Source organism: Galeopterus variegatus, unplaced genomic scaffold, assembly GCF_000696425.1.
Source record: "Galeopterus variegatus unplaced genomic scaffold, G_variegatus-3.0.2 Scaffold1047, whole genome shotgun sequence".
NCBI lineage: Eukaryota > Metazoa > Chordata > Mammalia > Dermoptera > Cynocephalidae > Galeopterus > Galeopterus variegatus.
In genome coordinates this window covers 130,348-151,879 of record NW_007727158.1, presented here as the reverse complement: position 1 = coordinate 151,879, position 21,532 = coordinate 130,348, and the positions used below count along the sequence as shown (strand labels likewise).

At 50.7% G+C, this 21,532-nt stretch overlaps 1 protein-coding gene across 1 annotated transcript in view; it reads right to left on the bottom strand.

Moving 5' to 3' along the window:
- Positions 1-21,532, bottom strand: part of KLHL29 (kelch-like family member 29) — a 227,233-nt gene that overhangs the window by 125,073 nt on the left and 80,628 nt on the right. The window contains exon 2 of the mRNA XM_008574431.1: positions 18,961-19,293. Coding sequence (XP_008572653.1) covers positions 18,961-19,245 — 285 coding nt within the window. The 5' untranslated portion in view covers positions 19,246-19,293. The remainder of the gene's footprint in view (positions 1-18,960; positions 19,294-21,532) is intronic.

Here is a 21,532-nt window from a genome sequence, read left to right as displayed (position 1 = left end):
GACAACTGAAGACTGTCTTAACAAGCACAGCTCATCTGTGCTGAAACTAAGGCTGGGTTAAGATGGGGTTTAGGTCCTCATTAAAGTCCACAGCATAGAGTTTAAGAGGAAATGATGAAATGGTGCTCCCTGAAACATCTCTTCTTTAAATTTAATTAGACAAATTATACTCAAACTAGTAGATGCCCTGGGAAGGCAATCAACATTAGGGCTAATAAAAAGCTTGAATAGTATAAAAGGGCTGGAGGAGGTATTGTAGAACCTTTCTAGCACTTATGAGAGGTAAATTAACACCAATTGCTAAACATAGAAACTGGATAAATTTCAATATTCATTTAGAAATTAATTTTATGATGCTGTCCTAAGTATTAAAATACAGGTTATACTTAAATCATTCAAAGTTTGGCATGTTCACACATGTGCACAAAGTATTTGATAGATATTTACACACTGGGAGACACAATTATGGTCTGACTTTGGAGTTTTGGCAGATCTGGGTTCAAATTCTGGCAAGTTTCCCTACTAGCTTTTTTTGGGTGCGTGGGATCCGAACCCTCGGGCGGGAGCGCCGCCGCGCTTCCCAAGCGGCACACTTATCCAGTGCGCCACTGGGCCGGCCCCAAGACCCTATTTCTAAACAAGGTCATATTTAGAGATTCTGGGCACTACATGGAGAGTGCCCTGAGAGTAAAAGCCTGCTTTCTCACAGATTCAAATGTTTTAAAGAAGAGATGCATTCCTTTGGAAGTGGCCCATTCTAGAATACAGCTCAGATCCCTACCTGGATGGGATGAGGGGAATTGGGCAATCTCAGCAAGTTCGTGGGTGAGTCAAGGACAGCGTTGGAGCACAAAGACCACCCAATTGTGTCTTCAGACTCCAAACCAGATGATTGGCATCCTGAGAAGTTCCCTGTGGGGCAGGACCATGTCAGACAGCTGAGAAAGCGACTGCCGATCCCTGGGGAGCCCCCCAACACCACCACCCTGAGTCATAGAGGCCTTTGGGCCTTCTCACTTCCCACCCTCCACCACCACTCTTGGATCAGTGTTGGTGCTTAGAAATGTTAAATAACAATAATAATAATAACACATCTGAGCGTGACGCTTTAATAGCCAATCTGTCATCTTCCTACTTTATTTCTGAGATTTTAAGAATTGTGCCTTCCTGCACAAAACATCAGGGTGCATTTATATTAAGAAATGAAACTAATTAAAATGTTTGAAAACCATAAACCACACCACCATAAAACAGCAGCAGCTCTATTTTTCCAGTCTAAAAAGATTTTTCTCCCTCGTTTTGTAGCCTGCCCTGATGAGCGAACTACTGGAGTTGGGAGGCACGGGAGGTGGGAGGTGGGTGGAAGCTGTGTTAACCCTGAGCATGGCCTCTGGTTCCCAGACCCTGGCGTAGCAGCCAGGGACACAAAGCCGGGGCAGTAGCCGGAGGAATGGACTTGGACGGAGAAGGCTGGAGGACAGGCTACCCTTAGGGTGATCAGAGCTCAACCCACTTGATGAGTGGTTGTGTTTTGGGAGAGGTTTCCGAAGGCGTAGCTTGGAAGGCAAGCACCGGTGCTTAAAAACGGCACAACGCTGCACTAGGTGTGTGTGGCTGCAGCAGAAGGTGGATCAGCTGTCACTGCCTGACACTCAGCAGATTCTTCATTACAAATGAGGTTATTCTTCAGTAGGGAAGCTGCCTTCCCAGAAGTCCATCCCAAGCCAGCTGGGCCATAGAACCTTCTCAACAAAGTGTGAACGTTTGTTGAATGAATAAATGAAAGAGAATCTTAGCCGGAGGAATGGACTTGGACGGAGAAGGCTGGAGGACAGGCTACCCTTAGGGTGATCAGAGCTCAACCCACTTGATGAGTGGTTGTGTTTTGGGAGAGGTTTCCGAAGGCGTAGCTTGGAAGGCAAGCACCGGTGCTTAAAAACGGCACAACGCTGCACTAGGTGTGTGTGGCTGCAGCAGAAGGTGGATCAGCTGTCACTGCCTGACACTCAGCAGATTCTTCATTACAAATGAGGTTATTCTTCAGTAGGGAAGCTGCCTTCCCAGAAGTCCATCCCAAGCCAGCTGGGCCATAGAACCTTCTCAACAAAGTGTGAACGTTTGTTGAATGAATAAATGAAAGAGAATCTAAATGATGTGCAAGATGGCAGGAAGGGGCCGGCCCGGTGGCGCACTGGATAGTGCGCCGCTTGGGAAGCGCGGCGGCGCTCCCGTCCGAGGGTTCGGATCCCGGTTATTCTTCAGTAGGGAAGCTGCCTTCCCAGAAGTCCATCCCAAGCCAGCTGGGCCATAGAACCTTCTCAACAAAGTGTGAACGTTTGTTGAATGAATAAATGAAAGAGAATCCAAATGATGTGCAAGATGGCAGGAAGGAAGGCGGGGTGGGGGGGACTAGAAAGGAGGACTAACGATGCACACTACAGAGCTAACATTACTCGAGCTGTGCCACAGGGTCCACGGTGTCTGCCTCCTTCACAAGAACACGGGAGAAACCAGCCAGACTTCACTGTTTCCATGCTTACACTTTCTGCTTCCTTAGACATGAGCCCTTGTCCTTAACAAATAAGCCCCCAGGAATTTATCCTTAAGAAAAAACTGGTATTTCATATACTGTCACCATAATTTATAGCCACAGCATTTGGGCTAGATTTTCTTCCTGGGATTTCCTCAGTTCATGGGTAACTCCTGTAAAGTAGAACTGTCGTTAGCCCCATTTCGCAGATGAGGAAAACGAGGCCACAGAATGGTGAACCATCTTACCAATGATAGGAACCCAAGGCCGCCTGTCTTTAATGTCTGTGTTCTTTCCACTTCAGGCTCTGCCCTGCATAGTACCAGCAGCCACACAGATGCTCCAGGTGGACTCACCTGCACAGAGTTGGGCATGCAGCTGGGGCTTGGCTGGAATGTAGGACAGAAGGGGCCAGGGGTGCAGACGAGAAAAACGACGAGGCTTGGTGAGGTCAGCGGAGGCGGAGTCACCCAGGACCTTACCCACTTTATCTTCAGGGCAAGTATGGAGTGACTGCACGTTTTTAAAAAAATTACGGATGTAAGGGAATGGGCAGATCGGAGGCAGGAAGCTCAGGGAAGCTGCCTGTCCCTTCAGTGAGATATGATGAGGCCTGGACTGTGGCAATGGAAGTGGGAATGGAGGGAAAGGATGGACTCGAGGAATATCTAAAGGTGAACCTTTGATCACTGCTGGGCAGTGATGAGTGTGGGGGTGGGGGGAAGACAGTCAAGGTGGGCTGGCACCTTCTGGCTTGCATAGCTGAGTGGATGGTGGACCCAGCCCCTGGGCCGGGCATGCAGGCAGAGGGGCAGGTTCGGGCTGAGGATATGGAGCTTGATTCTGGGCATTTTATATCTGTGGCTCCTGGCAGATATCTAAAGACAGATGTCTGGAGAAAAGAATTGGGGGCTAGAGGCACGGAATTTGAAGCCAAAAAGGTCTGAAATCCCAAATTCTACTACGTATGAGCTAGAGCACTGAGCAAATTCCCCAGGCTTTCTGAAACTCAGTTTCCTCATGTGTAAATGGGGTGACTGCAGACTTACCACATGGGGTTCTTGTAAGAACTCAGATAAAACATGGATGGGTCTTGGCACAATGCTTGGCCCTCTGTAACTAGTGTAAAAATTAAAAAAAAAAAAGAAAACAACAACAACAAAACCACAACTATAACCACAACCACCAACAAACAGAATGTGGGTTGGAGGCCAGGACTGTTTGGGGCACGGGTTCTGGATCTGAGATCCTCAGAGAGAGTGGATGACTTCACATCTCATGGAAGCACAGGAATGGCTTTACAAAAGGCCTTACTTTGGGATTCCTTTAATCAGTGAGGTGCTATGTACATTTCAATGTGCACTTATTTGTAGATATTGATTACTGTCACTGAGATGTCACACGAAGAACAGAGGCAGCCACAGAGCTTCTCTGAAATGAGGATATACAACTGTGGGAAAGTGGAATATGATTTCAAACGTGCACAGCTATTTTTTTACTAAAGCAAGTGGATTTCCATGACTACACCTGCTACCCACAATTCAATTTGATAATTCAACACATATTTACTGAGCACATAACAGTGTGAGGTGCTAGCAATGCAAAATCTAAGACAAGGTCTTTTGTCTCAAGGACTCACATTCTAGAGGGAGAGAGACAAGTAGAGAGGAGAAGGCCACGCAATGAAGGCCATGGTAATAACAACAACAGATCATGCTTACAGAGTCCATCTAGACTCTAGACACTGCTTTAAGTGCATTGCATCGCATTATTAATTCATCTAATTCCCTCTCAACCCAATGATACAGATGGTATTATCATCCCATTTGGTAGAAGACAAAACCAAGGCTCAGAGAGGGTAAGTAACTTGCTAAAGATCACACAGCTACAAAGTAGAAGAGTCAGGATTCAAACTTGGGCAGTCTGGGCTCCTAATCCCATCGCTGTACTGGCAAAGAGGTGTGTTAAGTATTTACAGATCTGGTGTGCAATTCGTATCCCAACCAGGATTGACCAGTGTGGTTGGCTAACCAGCTGAGAGCCCCACCTGCACATAAAGAAACCTCTTGGCTCTGACTGCCTCTCAAACCACAGCAATGTCCTCCTCTCTCTTGTCACCCTGAGGCATGCCATCGGACAGAGCTCGGATTGGAAATCCTGGAACAAACAACACCTTAATGACAAGGGGGAATCACGTCATATACCCATGACCAGCTGCTTCAGAACTGCCCACAAAGTTGGCAATGGTCACAGGAAAATTTCTTCACCCCTGGAATCCCCAGATGGGAGAGGGTCAACAACTGAGGAGATTCTGAAAGCATCAAAGCCAGAGACAGGACGAGTGGTCACCTGCTGTGTCCAGATCTGCAGGCCGGGCAGGGACTCGGTGCTTCCCCCACACTCTGCTTTCAGATTTTCCTTGGGGGCAGTCCCTCCGCTCCAAGCCACATTTCAGGCTTTGATAACAAAAGATAGAAACTGGCTCCAGCTGGGAGGCCCCACTTACCTTTCCCAGGCCATGTGGAGATGGCACGCAGTGGGGCATCCTGTGAAGCCCACAGCTGCCTTCCTGCCGGGACCCGTGAGGATCTCAAGCACATCACACAGCCGCAGGTGATACAGCCTTCGGGATGGGGCAGCAGGACTGAGAAGCCCACCTGAGGACGGGTGTTGGCCAGCCAGGGCTCTTCAGCCAGGGGTGTATCAGTCAGCAAGTCTTTGCCACTGAGGGACCCAGAGGCTGCTGCTGCCTCCGGGATGCTACTAGCGCCTACTTGGGCCCTGACTGTGGAGCCGGAGTTCCATGGATTGGAGGCAAGGGACACAATATCTAGATGCGGGAAGACAGTGCAGGAAAAACACGCAGTCGAGCATTGAACTTGGCAGTTAGTAATTTCTGCTGGGAGGAAGTGTGATGCTCATTTTCTGGAGCCTTCTGACCATCCAGGTGCAGCCTTTCCCCATGGCCATATGAGCTGTCGGATCGGTGGGGGCCCGTCAGCCTGGCGAGGGAACTGCTGGGATCTCAAAAATGGATAATCCCAAATTCTGAGCACCAGTTTCTTCCTCAATTATTTACAAGCAACACGATGTGGTGCAATGGAATCTAATTCATAACGCCTTTTTAATGCTTTTATAACACAACAGTCACAATATTCCCTTCTAATCTCAGCACATGACAAGTTGCCACTATTGAATTCCCATTAATATGAATTATGGGCACAATATATTTTGCCCAATATCATCTCCTCAGCCTAATATCGTAGGGGAATAAACTCACACCCCCAGCACATCTCTGATGGAAGAGGTGGCAGCCGCACGGGTCTGTCCTCCAGGTTCGGCACTCCTGGCTAGGGTGGGGGCCCCGTGCTGGGCACAGCAGGCAGGGTTCTAGAACTCCGGAGGGTGAGGTACCTGCATGCAATTTTCCTTCTCTAGTGCTGTCATCTCAGAATCAGACTCACCTCCTGAGAGGGGCTGTTTCCACCCCAGCCAGTGTCCCCACATCACAGTAATGCCCTGAGGAGGTGGCAAGTCCAGTCTGGAGCCAGACAGCCTTTGCTGGCCATGTAACCCTGGATGTGGGATAACCTCACTGAGGTTACACAGTGAGGACAGTCACGGCACTGACTCAGACCGGTGCGAGGGTGATGTGGGTTAACATAGGCAAGAAAACTTAGAACTGGGGCTCACTCTAGTGAGCACTCAACAAACATTAGCAGTGTGGGTCATGATCATGACGACACTGGCGGCAACCCCAGGACACTTCTCGGGCCTGGCTGACTGGCTGTCCTGACTTGCTTCCTAGGATGGCTGATGAGTCCTGGCGTTAAAGAGCATGCATGTGCCAGGAAAGTGCACATTTCTAGCTTGGACAGTACCCCTGCTGCCAGCAAGATTTGTAACCTGCCTCTAACCAGTGCACCTGAGGCTCCACCCTCAGCCCCAGCTTGTGGGGTGCTAGAGAAACTGGCCACAAACACACCCCTCCATGGTTCTGGGTGGTGTCCACCAGAACCCTCCTTCTCAAGGCCTGCCTTCCCACTGGGCTCAGAAGTAGCCTCACTCTGGGCAGCCCAGATCCTGGCAGGGCTGCTGCAGTTGGGGGAGGAACAGATGGGACATCTGAGAGCCTTTCTACCCCAGTCAGGCCACATGCTGAGTCACAACGGGGATTCCCCAGGGACACCAGCCCACAATTGCCCAGGATGCTCTCTGGGGGAGGGGTCCACCCTCTGCCCACTCCTCAGGAGTTCTTCCCCACGTTTCAGCCCAGTGCACGCTGGTCTGCATGGCGTGCCTTCCTCTGACTGGCCTCCGTCCTTGGCACAGTGATGGGCGCTCCCATTTCTCTTAATAAAGGAAGTTACTCGGTGCCTCAGCTCCCCCTGAATTTACACATGGATATGACTTCTCACTCTTTCCATGGCAGGGCATTTATTTATTTATGAGTTTTATTTTTTCCACCGTGATAAGAGAGATATAACATAAAATCTGCCATTTTCACCATTTTCAACTGTCCAGTTCGGTGGCACTTATTACATTCATGATGCTGTGCAACCATCACCACTATCAACTTCCAGAACTTTCCATCACCCCATACAGAAACTGTCCCCATTAAGCAACAACTCCCCATCCCCCACTCCAGCCACTTGTAACTTCTAAACTACAATCTGCCTGTACAAATTAGGGCATTTATTTTTATAAAGTGTTGCTGCCTGCCTATTTCATTTAGACCCCACAACAGCCCAGGGAAGTGGGCATTCTTGTATCCAGCTTACGGGTGAGGAAACTGAGTCTCAGAGAACTTAAGCGTTCTGCTTTGAGGCTGCTCAGCCAGTCAAGTGTGGGGATGGGCCTTGAACCCCATCTCCTGACCCCAGCCTAGAATGTTTTTCACCACCCCAAGCAGCCTCCTCCAATGGGGACCCTCCTTCCTCATTCCAGGGAAGACTCTGCCCCTACTAGGGAGGGGGCTGGAGACAAAAACCATAACCACAGTGACCGTTTCCTTCTTCTCTCTGTTCCCCCAAAGCAGTGCTGAGCTCACAGAGAAAAGAGTGGCAAGTCACGGCTGCTCTGTCCCTGACACGTAAGCGGCTCCCTCATGATTCTGCTGTACCTCCACTTCCCAGCCCAGGTTTAAATCCACCGAGAATGACTCAGGGATGAGCAGAGGGAGCCACCCCCTCAAGCCTGGGTACCCAAGCCCACCCTGCAACACCTGTGGACAGCTTTGGTACTTAGACTGCCCTTTTGCAAGGGAATTAAGCTGAAACAGGCTGAAAGCAGCTGCTAACGCAGAAGCACCAGCTGTGCACTATGTCTTGGAGCAAAACAGAAAACCCTCAGGTAGAGAGAGAGGCTGTGGCTCCAAGGCAACAGTCCCTAAGCATCCTGTACCCCAGCAGTGTCTATACCACCCCACACAGCTTGGCTGATAAGGAAAAAGGTCATGCAATCAGGCATAAAGTGAGGGGAACTGTGGCCGGGTATCTATGAGGCATGGGGCTGGACCACATAAGCCTACATGCCTTTTGGCCCTGACCTTGGTGGTTATTTCAAACTGCTAATGAGCACCCTGCTTCTGAGGGGAGCCTGTAGCTATACCATTAGGCAATGTCGCTAGCACTGGGGAGAGATGTTCATGGAACGCTTGTTCATCAGCTGCTCATTTAATAAATTTTACTGAGGGTTGTCCTGGGCCGGGCCTGTGCCGAGCTGTATGTATATGCCTGCACTCTGGAGCTAGACTGCCCCCAGCCCTGCTGAGTGATCCTGGGCAAATTACTTAGTCTCTCTCATCTCTAAGGTGGTGGTAATAATAATGACCTCAGAGGGTTCTAATGAGGATTAAAGAAGTTAGTGTTGGGGAAATGCTTAGAACTGTGCCTGGAACAAAGTAATCACTACATGAGTGCCTGAAATAAAATAAACACATGCAAAAGGCTGCAGAGAATTACAAGCAAACAGGAGAAAAACCCTGTGAATATTTGAAGGAAGAGGTTGTAATACCGTGGCTGTAAATGCTTTGGAGAGATGGAAGGGGTGCAGGATGTGAAGCCACGGCCTTGATGGTGTAAATCTGTACTGCCAACATCCCTTCATCATCCAGACACAGCCCCCCCACCCCCCGCAGCCATAAGGGCTTCCCTCGGGCTCACCTTCTGTGTCCTGTCTCCATCACCCCATCATGGGCATCCACAGAAATTGCTCATCCTTTAGAGGCTTTCCCACTGTGTTCTGTCAGTTAGTAGGCAGGAATGATGTCAAAAGCATTCATCCTCCCAAACCCAACAATAGGGGCTAAATAAATGAATAAGCATTCATATGTATAAATTCACTCATTCCCTCCTCAAACACAAATTGAGAAGCTCTCACTGCTGGGCATCACATGGAGCTTATTCAGAGACAAATGGACATATGGCTAATACAAGTAATAATATTACAGGCATTATAACAGGGACATAAACAAAAGTGTTATGGGAACAAGAGAAATAACAGCAAAAATAATTTTTTTCCCCACTGCAGAAGTGATAACATTTAGGCTGTCAGTTGTGTTTTTCTGGGCAGATGAGAGAGGGAATGAAAATTCCAGGAAAAAACAGCGGCTAGTGCAAAGGCCCCGGGGCATGAGAGGTCCTCATACATTTGAGTAATTGTGGGGAAGCTCTCCAGTGACCTCATGGCTCAGGGATCCAGTGTGTTTGTGAATTTCCCTGAGATAGAAACACACACGCACGGAAGCACAGGAATGTGGTGGTATTAGTTCTGCTCTGGCGTTGGCATTCAGGGGAGCGACAGATAGCAGAATCCCTGTGTGCAGCAACGAGTGCTGGGATGAATGACTAATAGGCAGAGGTACCCACAAAGGTCACTGCAGCTGTTTTTAGTAAGCCGATGTGCCAGGTGAGGTCTGGGAGATGGAAGAAGGCATCTGCGGCTGTTGCTTGGGAGCCATCCACGCAGTGGAGGCAGTGGTATTTTGTTTATTTTTTACACAATCAGAAAATACATTATTAGCTCACACAACAAGAAGCTCAGAGTGATGCATTGGGGCTCTGGTTCTATATTTCTGGAACTCTCTTGTGTTTTTCCATTCCTTGGGGTTGGCTTTATCCTCAGGCTTTTAGTATGACGGTTACAGCAATTCAAGGCATCATATCCAGACATGGCAATGTCCAGAGGAGAAGGATTACCTTTTTCTTGTGACTCTTTCTTAGAAGCAAGAAAACCTTTCCCCGAAGACCCCAGGAGGGATTACTCTCATGTTCCATTGGCCAGGATTGGGCCACATGACCTTTCTTAACCAACGATGGGTGAGGGGCGTGGGATTTCCACGCCTGGCTTAGAATCTTCATAATCCCAGCTGGGGCTGGGGCTCACTTTCTCAAAGCAAGGGAGGTGTTGGATACCTGGACAGAACTGGGGTTCCATTAGGAAGAAAGAGAGAGAGAGAAATGGACATTGGGTAGGTAGCCAGCAACACCCACTACAGACCATGCAGGGTGCCCTGTCAGGCCTACTATTCTCCAGCCCTGCTCCTCCACGGGGAGAGCTACCGAGTCACCCACAGGCATGGTCATCCCACCACCCTATTCCTACCCACCAGCCTGAGGACCACTTCTGAAGTGAAGCAGGAATTATTTAAGGAGCAAGTCGAGATTCCAGATCTTGATCAATGTCCGGCCCTGAGTTGGGTTTGTTTTAATCTATAAAAAGGCTATCCTATGCTCAGGGGGTCTCCTGGTCCTTCCAGAGAAGTCTCCCAGGGTAGCCTCAAGGCAGATGCTGTTCTAGAATTGCAAAGATGACCACAAGGACCTCAGAGCTGTGACCCAGGGCTAGCCAATGTTCTGGGAGATTTGGGTAAATCCACTCTCAGCAAAGGAGAGAAGTCGGGAGGCCCTGGCCCACGCTTTACAGCCAGTGGGAAAGGGACCCAGCTCAGGGTGCTCCTGATGGTCTGGCCATTTCAGTCATTCAACTCTATGTTTTTAAGATAAAACTGTTAAATCTGAAAGAATGAGTGACTGGGATCCTTCCAACATGACCTCCATCCCCCACCCCAGACGAGCCTCTTAGGCATGGGGAGCCCAGGTGGGTTTGATTCCCCACCCCTCCAGGTGTGAACAGCACTGGAAGATGTGGAATGTGGGTGACTTCCTCCACCCACCCACAGCTCCACCTAAGCAGGGCAAGAAGTAGCCCAGGGGGGAACCTTGTGGTCCTCTAAGGACAAAAGAGGGCAGGAGTAGAGAACAAGGGGACAGCAAACTTAACCTAAGACACTTGAGCCTCAGGAGCAGATCTAACAAGTGTGGGCCCCCTGTGGCTGACAGGAGACTGTTTTCTGTAAGGGACTGTGGCAAACAGCAACCCACAGTCCAAGTCAAGGGTGGGAGGTGCAGATGACTGGCCTTCTGCTATGGAAGCATGCACCTTGCTCCATCACAGCTCAAGGTATCCATTTCATGGTGTGAGAAGGGTACAAAACATTCACCCGCCTTCTCCAGGAGGCAGAGGAGGGGGAAGCTGGGCAAGCAGAATTCTGCAGCTACCAAAAGGACAGGCATGCGGCAGCAGTCTCTGGGTGCACATGGATGCCAAGGCCACGAGTTTTGCTGAGTTCTCCAGGCTCTTTATTTACCCGAGGAAAATGAGGTTTCTTGCTTACGGGTTCTAGAGAGGCAAATTCACAACACAAATTAGTATGCCATGGCTAGCTGAGACTGCAGTCGCCAGGGCAGATGGAATTCTCCCAACTCTTCATCTTAGGACAGCAAATGGAATGCTGACACTGATTGGTACCAGCTTCCCTCGGCAGGGCCTCCTCCAGTGCCTCTTCTCAGTGGCACTGTGCGTTTGGAGGGCTCTGGCCAGTTTGGCCAGCTGTATGACAAAAGTGAGTATGACAGGGAGAGGGTCACCTGGCTTTGGAGGACATTCCCCTCACTGAAATTAAACTAACTCTGTGGGGGTCGATGCTGAACAAAGGATACTGAGGTGCATTAAGCTCTCCTTTTTATGTTTATTTCCCTGAGTTATTTTTAGCACTACAGAAGGTTCCCAGTTAACAAATGGGCTGGGTTCTGAAAGTTCATTTGTAATTTGGCTGTTTAGATTTTGGAACATTCTTTCCCTATGAAAAACAATGTTATAAATGGTGATGAGACTCCCAGGCTAGTTCTCTAAAACCTATTTAACCCGTAATGTAGCTAAAATACTGTCCTTTTACAAGGAAAGAAATTGTTTAATTGCAACATGAGTAATTAAATGAAACAAGGAAAACCATTAAAACCGAATAAGAAGTAGATTTATGTTCATCTTGAATGATGGTGTTTGTAGGAAACTTAATTTAATTTAAGAAGAGGCCCTTCTAAGGGCTTTTCGAGAACTTCCAGGGATATATCCTATTAGGGAGAAAGAGGTGTCAGGCTGTCCAAATTTGCGGCTACTGAACATTTGCATCATGTAACTGGTACCCTTTCCTGATTTCAGGCTCATCGGAAAGTCTTCCCATCAGAATTTGTCTTCCCATGTGGAGGCTCACAGGGAGAAATTCCTTGGTCAAAGTCCAGGAAGGTGATCTCCTTGGGGTGATTTTTAAATTCTGTATCAGTAAATTAGTGTCTATCCTTGTGTATGCCCTGGGGACTGCAGTGTCCCAGTCCCACCAGCACTGGGGCAGTGACAGGATCAAGCATCGGAGCTTTGGAACTGAGGGCCAAGTCCTGGCCCGAAGTGGGTTCTCCAAGATAAATGCACCCTGCGAGGTTCCCTGGGGGCCAGCTGGACAGCCTGATTCTAACAACACAATCCTTGCTGGGTGACTTCTTTTAAACCTCACTAGCCACCGCTTTGTGCAGATTGGGTGTGTTGAACAGGTGTGTATAGGTCATGATTGTCCCATATTGATTCCCTGCACCAGGCCACATGCAGAGTTGATCCCATCCTTCTGCCTGAGGCATGCGAGCCTTGGCCAGAAGCTGGAGGGTTAATGGCTGTGTCTAAGCAAACATGCTGGAAACACTGAGGGGTATACTGCAAAAATGACCACAGCTCTTTGCATCCTTTGCAGCATCTCCCATCAAGGGGCGGGTTCTCTTTGCCCACTCCTTGCATCTGGCTTGGCCATGCCACTTGCTCTGGCCAATGGGATCTTAGCAAACGTGCCTCATGCAGGGGTTAGAAAAGCACTGGTGCACTGTCCTTGCTCTCTTGCTGCTCTTGGTAGCCTGAGACACCATGTGAATGAGCCTGGGCTAGCTGGATGGAGGACAACAGGCTTTGCAGAGGACCAAGGCACCTTGGCCGACAGCTGGCCAATCACAGATGTGTGAGTGAGACCATCTTTGATCATCCAGCCATGGGCCAACCCACAGCTGACCACAGACAAATGAGAGATCCTGGCAGAGAACAGCTGAGCTAGCCCAGACCAGAACTGACCAGCCAACCCTCAGAACTATGATAGCTTTCAGCCACTAAGTTTTGGGGTGATGGCTAAGCAGCAAAAGCTAACTAATATACACAAGGTGGCTCAAGCCAGAGACGTCTTCTGACACCTTTACTTTGGAATCCATAGCTGCCTTTGCCCAGCCTATGGCTTATCTTCTGCAAATATGGCAAAACACATAATCTTCTCCCCTCTTTTTGCCCCATTAATCAGAAATTTAAGTTTGAGCCACTCAAGTCTGCCCTCCCCAAACTGTAGGCTTGGAAATGGGGGCTTTGGAATTCATGACATTTTTCAATTTTGCACATGCTTTGTGAATGAGAGATGGGTTTTAAGTCAATGAATACACAATCCAAACTGTAATTGCAACTTAAAGTGCAGGGAAACCCAAACCCATTAGCTCAATGCTGACATGCACAGGCTTCTCATAACGTGTTATCAGTGCTCGATGATTTATCACAAGAGAAATCACAAATACTTGTTCATTGGGCAAGCAACAGTCTTCTGGATAAAATCACTTGCAGTCTGGAAATTCACTACAAAATAGGCTTGAATGATTCTCGCAACCAAGCCCACTCAGCAGCCTTTGATTTTCAACATGAATACAAGAGAAACGGGAGCTCTGTGCAAAAACATCCTTTATCCATTCATGGACCCAGAACTACATGACAGGAGGGGCTGCCACATCGGGCCTCATGGTCATTCAAATGATCCCCAGGGAGATCCCAGATCATCTCCCCCAAAAGGAGTATCTCTCCAGAGAAGCTGGGGTGCCCGGGGAAAATGTCATCTCCAGGGTCATCTCTGTGATGACAAATACCTACCCTGACAGCCCCAAATGTCAAAAACCTGGGTGTGTGGTGCTGCGGGGCTCTGAGGAGGGGCCCGCGGGTTTCGTGCCCCTTTTGCTTCTCCTCGGGCCCTGACACAGGCTAAGTTGCTGGGCTTCCCAGCCAGATTTATTTTCACGGGCTTAGCTCTGAGGGACGATGGGAGTGTTTCAGCATGAGTGCTCCTGACCACAAGGAAAAAAAGCCTCCAATACATTTCACAGGCATCAGCGAGGATTCTGCAGAGTCCATTCTTTCAGGAACAAAATTGCATTTTATGAAGCCGTCCCTTTTCTGTTTCATCTGTCAAGTAGGTTTGCTGAGAATAATTTAAATTTCATGCAGCAGCAACTGCAGGGCACTGGTGCCTCCGCTCCATCCACACACACGCTGGCCATGGCCTCACGTTTCTGCTTCCCAGTAGCACCCTCCTCCTGAAGCCTGTGGCGCATGCAGCCGATGGTGGGCCTGGAACGGGGTGCTGTCCCAGTTCCTCAGCGTCACCTCATACCACACCAGACAGGGGATGGCGACAGTCGATGAGCCTTTCTTCAGCCTATCAGCACCAACCACCAGGGAGACTGGTTTCCCCACAAATGCATGGATACTTGATAAGACCCCATCTCTTGTTTAACTTTTTAAAATGAACTTTTATTAAGTGCTTACCAAGTGGCAGGTACTGTTTTAAGTTTTTCTACACGTATTAATTTAACTAATCCTTACAACATCTCCATGAGCAAAATACTATTATTATTCGCATTTCATAGATGAAGACATGGAGGCTCAGAGACATCCTCATCTCGGACGTGACGAAGCTTAGAATTTAATACCAGTTCTGTCTGATTCAAGAGCCAGAAGCTCTCACCAGTGCAGCAAGGTGGAGTTCACGCAACCTTTGCCTTAAATTTTCCCACCTGTACCACAGAGGTAAATGCACCCATTTTTTGGCCTGAAATCTGGAGTTTGCTGTCAGCTGGGTGGATGAGAAGATGCAAACGTTACCATAACAATGCTGCAGTCTGGTTACCATGGTGAATATATTCTGCCAGGCAGCCTGGGCTGGGCAGAGGAGCTGGCCCAGGCTGGTTCTCATTCTAACCCACTAGGTGACCTCTGCAAGTCGCATTTTCTCTTGGCCTCACTATTCTGACCTGCAAAATGAGGAGGCTGGCCAGCATGGTTGCTTTGCTCCTCTTGGGCTCTAACAGCTTGTGTCCCAGAGGTTTCAGAGCTGATCCAGGCTCTAGGCAAGCAGTCTATTGGTCTGAGCAATGTGTGTGCACTAGGGGCTGGGGTGGGGGTGGGGTAGCCCACAAGACCCTCCTGGTGCCTCAGCGCCCAGGATTTGTGCCTGTCCAACTGGCCTTTCATCAAAACATGCAAGAAATCTTCAGGCCACAGACAAATGAAGAAACAGAAAAATCAACTTAGGCCTGAAGGCAGCAGTGACAGAAAGAATTGTCATCTCCCCACTAACTAGCACCGGGAGTACAGCAGGCCTTCCCTGCCATGGCTTGGCGGAAGAAGGCCCCAGAGCTGGGAGAGAGCCAAGTGCATGGGGCTGAGAGGAGGAGGAGGGTGGGATGCCGAGGACGACCTCAGCCCCAGAGCATGTGGTGCTCACCCTGTTCTCTGTCCAGCTAAGGTGACCCTAAGACCTTACAGCACTGACTGCTCCCTGAGTCACCTTCCTCGGGGACCTTTCCTGAGTTTCCAGGGGTGGCTTTAGCGAAGAGTGGTGCTCGACCCTACACCAGGGAAGCCAGCTGGTACAGTCAAGCAGACTTAAGCATACCCCTGGCAGCAGCAACACACAGGTCCGCTCCTAGCTCCTACAGGCTCTCCCTCTGCCCCCACTTTCCTCCAGAGTAGGGGCTCGGCTCTGCACACACTGGGGCTATTCTTTGAGGAAAAGTCCCCATGGCTGGAGAAAGCTTTAAAATCCCTTCTCTCAATCACTGGGCTTACCAGGTGGTACTGACCCAGTTTCAGTTTGGATCCACTAAATGTCCTCTTTCCTCCAGCCCCGCCCTTGTGTCCAGGTCAGCTTGAGCCCCAACCACTCAACCATCATTTCCTTTCCCTGCCTGCTGGGGGCCTGCTCCTGTTTCTTATCTGAAGACTTACCTTTTCCTCTGGGTGACGTTAGAAATGAACACCTGTCCTTACAAAGGTACAGCCTTGCCCCATAGGCTTCACCTGGATGATGATGACAATGGTGATGGGGTGACCACAGCACCTACACAGGACTCACCATGTGCCAAGTCCTGTTCTGTTCTGAGCACTTTACACATGTTTAACTCACACAGTCCTCACAACAACTCTGGTAAGTGGGTATGACTACCGGCTCCCATCTTACAGAAGTGAGGCCCAGAGAGGTTAGGTAACTTGTCCAGGGTCACTCAGCTAGCTAGTGGTAGAGTGGAATTCAAATCCAAGTAGTCTGTCTCCAAAGTCTGGCTTTATCCATTCCACTAAGCCTCCTCTGCCAGTAACTTCAATAGGAGAGACACTCTGGGGTCATTTGGTCACACTGTCTAGGCCACAGATTTATTATATGCTGGCCCATGAGCTCCCTGAGGGTAAGAGTCAGCCTTTGGCTGCTCATAAAAACCGAGCTTGTTGACCAGAGAAACCACAGATACCTGGGTTTGGGCCTGCTTGTCAACGGATGTGGTCTTGGCATGGGGTCAGACACGCCACTGCTTAAGGGACAGGCCTCTGGGTGGGCAGCAGCTAGACCAGAATGACGGGAAGGCACCATGGCACACATGTAACAATGGTGCCCTGGCTGGAAGCCCTGCTGGCTGCTATCCTCCCTTTCCCTGCACACCCAATTCTCCTGAGCACCCTGAAGAATCCAGGGTGCCATCAGCACCTCTGTTTGATCAAACAAACCTTTATAGGTATAAAAGTGAGTTGGAAATGGAATTGATTTAGTTCCTCTGTTGCCATGAACTTGTGCCCCCTCTCCCCCTCCCCGTCACCCAGCGCAGTCCTCGCTCCAGCTGTTGTTTTCTGTCTGAGGCTGGTTCTTTTCCTTCCATGTGGATGTGGTTTGGGGCCTGGCCAGTCAAGGATGGTGAATACTGAGCTGCTCTGGAGCACAGCAGGAGTGATATGGGCAGGGCAGCCACGAGAGCCAGCAGCACTGAGTCCCCTCCACTTTGCCAGCCCGGCCGAGCCCAAACCCCTGTCCCCAAGAGCAGCCCGACATTACCCCTAAAAGCTACCCATCCTTGAGTGGACAGAAACCATCAAGCGGGCCTCCTGGGTCCAGCCCCTCTGTCCCACCTGGAGCACCCAGCAGTCAGCCCCAGAGGCTGCCGTCCTCCACATGGCCAACAGCTGGCCTTGCAGAGTGCCTGCCCCATGTGTCCGGTGGGGCTGGTGGCTGGCTCAATTGGGCAGAGGTCACTGAATCGGAACAGTACAGGGGGCTGGGGCCGAGGGGAGGACGGTGTTTGGCTGGTCTGGATGTGGCATGCCCAAATAATCCTCCATCTCCTCTCCCCCGTCCAACATTCCTTCCCTCCCTGCCTCAGTGGGGTGGTGTTTTCATAACAGGAAAATAAAATCAATAAGGCACTGCCGCAAGATGTCAGTGCGCTCCGAGCTGGCCTCCAATAGCTCCATTGTCTCGGCCTCCGCGGGCGCTGCGGCCGGCAGCACTCACAGTTATTAATGGGAAGCAGGGCTGAAAGGGAGTTTTGAAAATCACAGGGACAAAGGCGCAGCACACCTAGAGAGCGTCTTTGCAGCACCACAGCCACCTCGCAATGGCCAGGCCAGGGCTCCCCGCCTTTAACTTCTGCAGCGACTTTTATGAAAGCAGGAAAAGAAAAGACCAGACACACACACACACACATACACACACACAAAACCTGGCCCTGCGAGGGCTCCTGGGAGGCGGTTCTGAACGGCTGGCAGAGGCAAAAGCAGCACATGGAGCCCCTGCTCAGCCGAGGAGGCAGGATGGGGGTGGGTGGGCCTCCTGCCACCGTCCCTCCCAGGGCTCAGGCCGCTTGAGGGCCTCTGAACCACAAGCATGGGGGGACCAGCCCAGCCCAAAGCTGGGAAGAGCCTTGGTGACATTCATTTCCACATTCTGTCTAGTAGTGCAGGCCGGGTTCTGCTGCCATTCCCGAGGCCAGAAGAGATGGAGGGACCTGGAGCTAATGCCCCGAGGCTGACGGCCAGGGTAAGTCCTGGATCCTCCACAGAAGGGCCCCAGGACCTGGAATAGCTCTTTATAAACTTGGTGCACCTCGGTATTCTCAACTGCAAGGAGGGGATGATCAAAGTACTGACCTCACTGGTGGTCGTGAGGCTCAGAGGAGACAACGGACGTAGGGATACTCAGCACGGTGGCTAGTTAATAAATGGTAGGTTATGACCCTTTATGACAATTACAGTAGTTTCCCTCTTATCCAGTTTTGCTTTCTGTGCTTTCATTTATACCCACCCCAATCAACTGTGGTCCGAAAATATTAAACGGAAAATTGCAGAAATAAACAATTCATAAGTTTTAAATTGCATACGTACTGAGTAGTGTGATGAAATCTGGTGCCGTCACACCCTGTCCCACCCCCATCCTACCTGGGATGTGAATCATCCCTTTGCCCAGTGTATGCACACTGTACATGCTCCTGCCCCGTTAGTCACTCAGTAGCTGTCTTGGTTATTAGATGGAAAAACACATAGTCTATATAGCATTCCATACTAGCCACAGTTTCAGGCATCTACTGGGGGTCTTGGACCACATCCCCCTAGGATAAACGGGGACTACTGTGCTGCTTGTCAGTATCTTCTTGCAAACCCAAGTCACTGGTGACCCCAGGCGGACTTGCATGGTCTCAATTCACCCGTTTAGGGAACCTGTGTTGCCAACTTGGAGTTCCACTGTTATTTCATTTATTAAATAGCATTTAATCAACATGGCAGGGGACAATGAGTGGCCTCAGCACCTGCTTGTCTTCCTACAGGTTAGTCACAGAGAGAGACTTTATGGAAAAATAAACCTGTGTTAACCCTCAGAAACAGCTGCTGGGCCCAGCTCCAGAAGGATGCAGAGCTTGGTGCACAGGCTGCCCTGCAGGGACCTCGCTGCCTGGCTCCTGCTCAGGGAGGACACCAGGTCTTACCTTGGTGGTGACCGCGGAGGCAGAGCTGGCCACAAGGCTGGTGATGGCCTCACTGCTGCCGGTGGTGCAGGGAGCAGGGGCCGTGGCGGGCGTGGGCAGCCGGGAGGGTACCACGGGCAGCGGCAGGAGGCCGGGTCGGGCGCTGAGGCTGCTGGCTGTGCCACCACCAGCCCCCGAGGTGACGCTGCAGATGCTGGTGGTCCCATGTGTCCCATTGACGCTCCACTCACGGCGGTCCCAGCCCACCCGGTAATCTCTTTCGAAGCGGCTGTGGTGCCGGGACATCTCGGTGGGCCGCGATGGCTTCTCACAGGGAAACAGAGCCCGGACCTGCTGGCACAGAGTAGAGAGGAGGGCGGTTTAGACAAACAGCAGCCCTGCTAGGACGAGAGGGGACAGCGCCAGCTGCTGGCCTCCACGAAGCCCCTTCTCTGGGTTTAACCGTGGCCCCACCCAGGACCCCATTTCAGAGTCCCAGTAAGCCCACACGGCGGGGACCGTGAACTAGCCCACTTCACCCACGAGGAAGAGACAATTTGTCCAGGGTCCCACGGCAAAGCGTAGCAGGCAGGGTTTGAACCTAGCCAAACCTGAAAGCCATGCTTTTGGTCCTGCCACATCACACCGTCCTGATGACATGGATATGCATTTTAGTTATGGTTGGGATTTTATTCCCTCTCACTTCATTGTTGGAAAAAGATCCTGTGGCCTCCTCAGGCCGTGTTTTCCTTAACCACCTGCTAAGAGTACCACCGCCCACATCTGTGGACTCGCTTCACGGTGAAGAAACTCCTTTACATCAACCTCATTTGCTCCCTACAGTAGCCTGTGTGGATCGTCCCCAATTTACGGACAAGGGAACTCACTGAGAATAAGTGATCCCCCTAGGTCAGAGAACTAGGAAGTGGCTGAGGCCAGGACTCCGTCCTTCAGACCCCAGCTAAACATGGGACTCAAGTCTGCAAAGGTGTTGCCTCCAGGAGTTGAGTTCTCCTTCATAACCACAACCCTCTGATCCAATCGCTGGCACCGGGGACCCCCGCGCACCCTGGCCTCTGCTCACCAGACCACCCCCCACGTGGCTTTCCTGAGCATCTGAACATGAGGCCCGTCGGTGTTGTCATGGAGACCTAGACACACCACGAGATCAGAAGGGCCTTCTGAATCACCGAGGACTGCATTTTGCTCAGCATTACCCTGCCTTGCCTGGCTCCCTGCCCAGCCGAGACCCATGTTATGCTCAGTCAGGAAGGAAGTAAAGATACAGGGGAGCTGTCCCAGTTGCAGAGGCCACCGAGAGGCAGAGACAGAGGGAAGGGCAGTGCCAGGGCACAGGGGGCAGGTTAGGGTGGGGGTCAGCCCCACACATCACATGCACAGTGTTGGCCATGCTCAGGCACCACTGTTCTGCATCCCCTTTCCATTCTCAACTGCTTCTAGAGTGGGGTATGAGTTCCTGGAGGTTGGGGCTCCTGGCTCCTTTTCCTACTTGCTGGTCCAGTTCAGTCCCAGAGAGGGGCTATGGAATTGTTGCCTAGTGGACGGACAGGCCACGTCATTTTTTAATTATCTACAAAGCCTGATCCTACTCTTGCCTTTGCAAAACGTGCAGATCTAGCTGCCAATTTCTAGTGCCGTGGAGCCAGAGCCTGGGCCTACCCCAGCAGCTGTTACCCACGTACTGCGTGTGTGGCTGGCCCGAGCTCTCGTAGCCACCGTCCCCTCTGCCAGGCACAGGGAGCAGACCTGAGCCCCCCTGCAGCCTGAGCTCCCCCTGCAGGCCCACCCGACACAGAGCTGACCACAACCTCTGAAGTTGGACGTGGGTTCACTGTTTATTTCACCATTATGCTTCCTGGCTCATACAATGTCACAAAAATGCTTTTCTTAGAATCTATTCAATATCACATGGTTAAAAACTAAAATCAATTCCCTTTCTGATCACCCCTCACAACCTTTTTCAACTAAGTTCTTGGGAAAGTTCTCTGCACTCTGCTCCACTCTCCCTCCTCCTGTTTACTCTGGAAACTGCTCCGATGTGGCTTTCGCTCCGGCCACTCCACGGGAATTGTTCTCAGTGAGGTCAGAACGACCTGCTGGTTAAACCCAATGGGACACTTGTGGCCTTGTCCTTGACTTCCCTCACCTGTGATGGCTCAGTGACACCGTGCTCTCCCTGCCCCTCCCACCTCTCCGCTCCTCCTCAGTCTCCTTCTTGGCTCCTCCTTGAAGAGCGGGGGCTCCCTGGGGTCCGTGCCTCCTCCTCCTGCCTCTCACTCTGCCGCTCCCTGGCTGATCCCATCAATGAGCACCTCTTCACCGCTGACTCCACGGCTACACTTGCCAGTCTCCTCTCTCCTCTGCACCAGCCCCACCTCCCCACTGCAGCCTGCGCACCTTTACCCTGGCTGTTCTACAGGTACCTAAATGCCCTATGTCCCTAAGTTAACTTATTGTTCTTTTGCCCAAACACCCATCCTCAGGAATTCCCTGTCAGAGAAAGCCACCTCTATCCCCATCTCTACCCCCATTTGACAGTGAGGTCTTAGATTCCATGCCCCCCCCCCCCCCC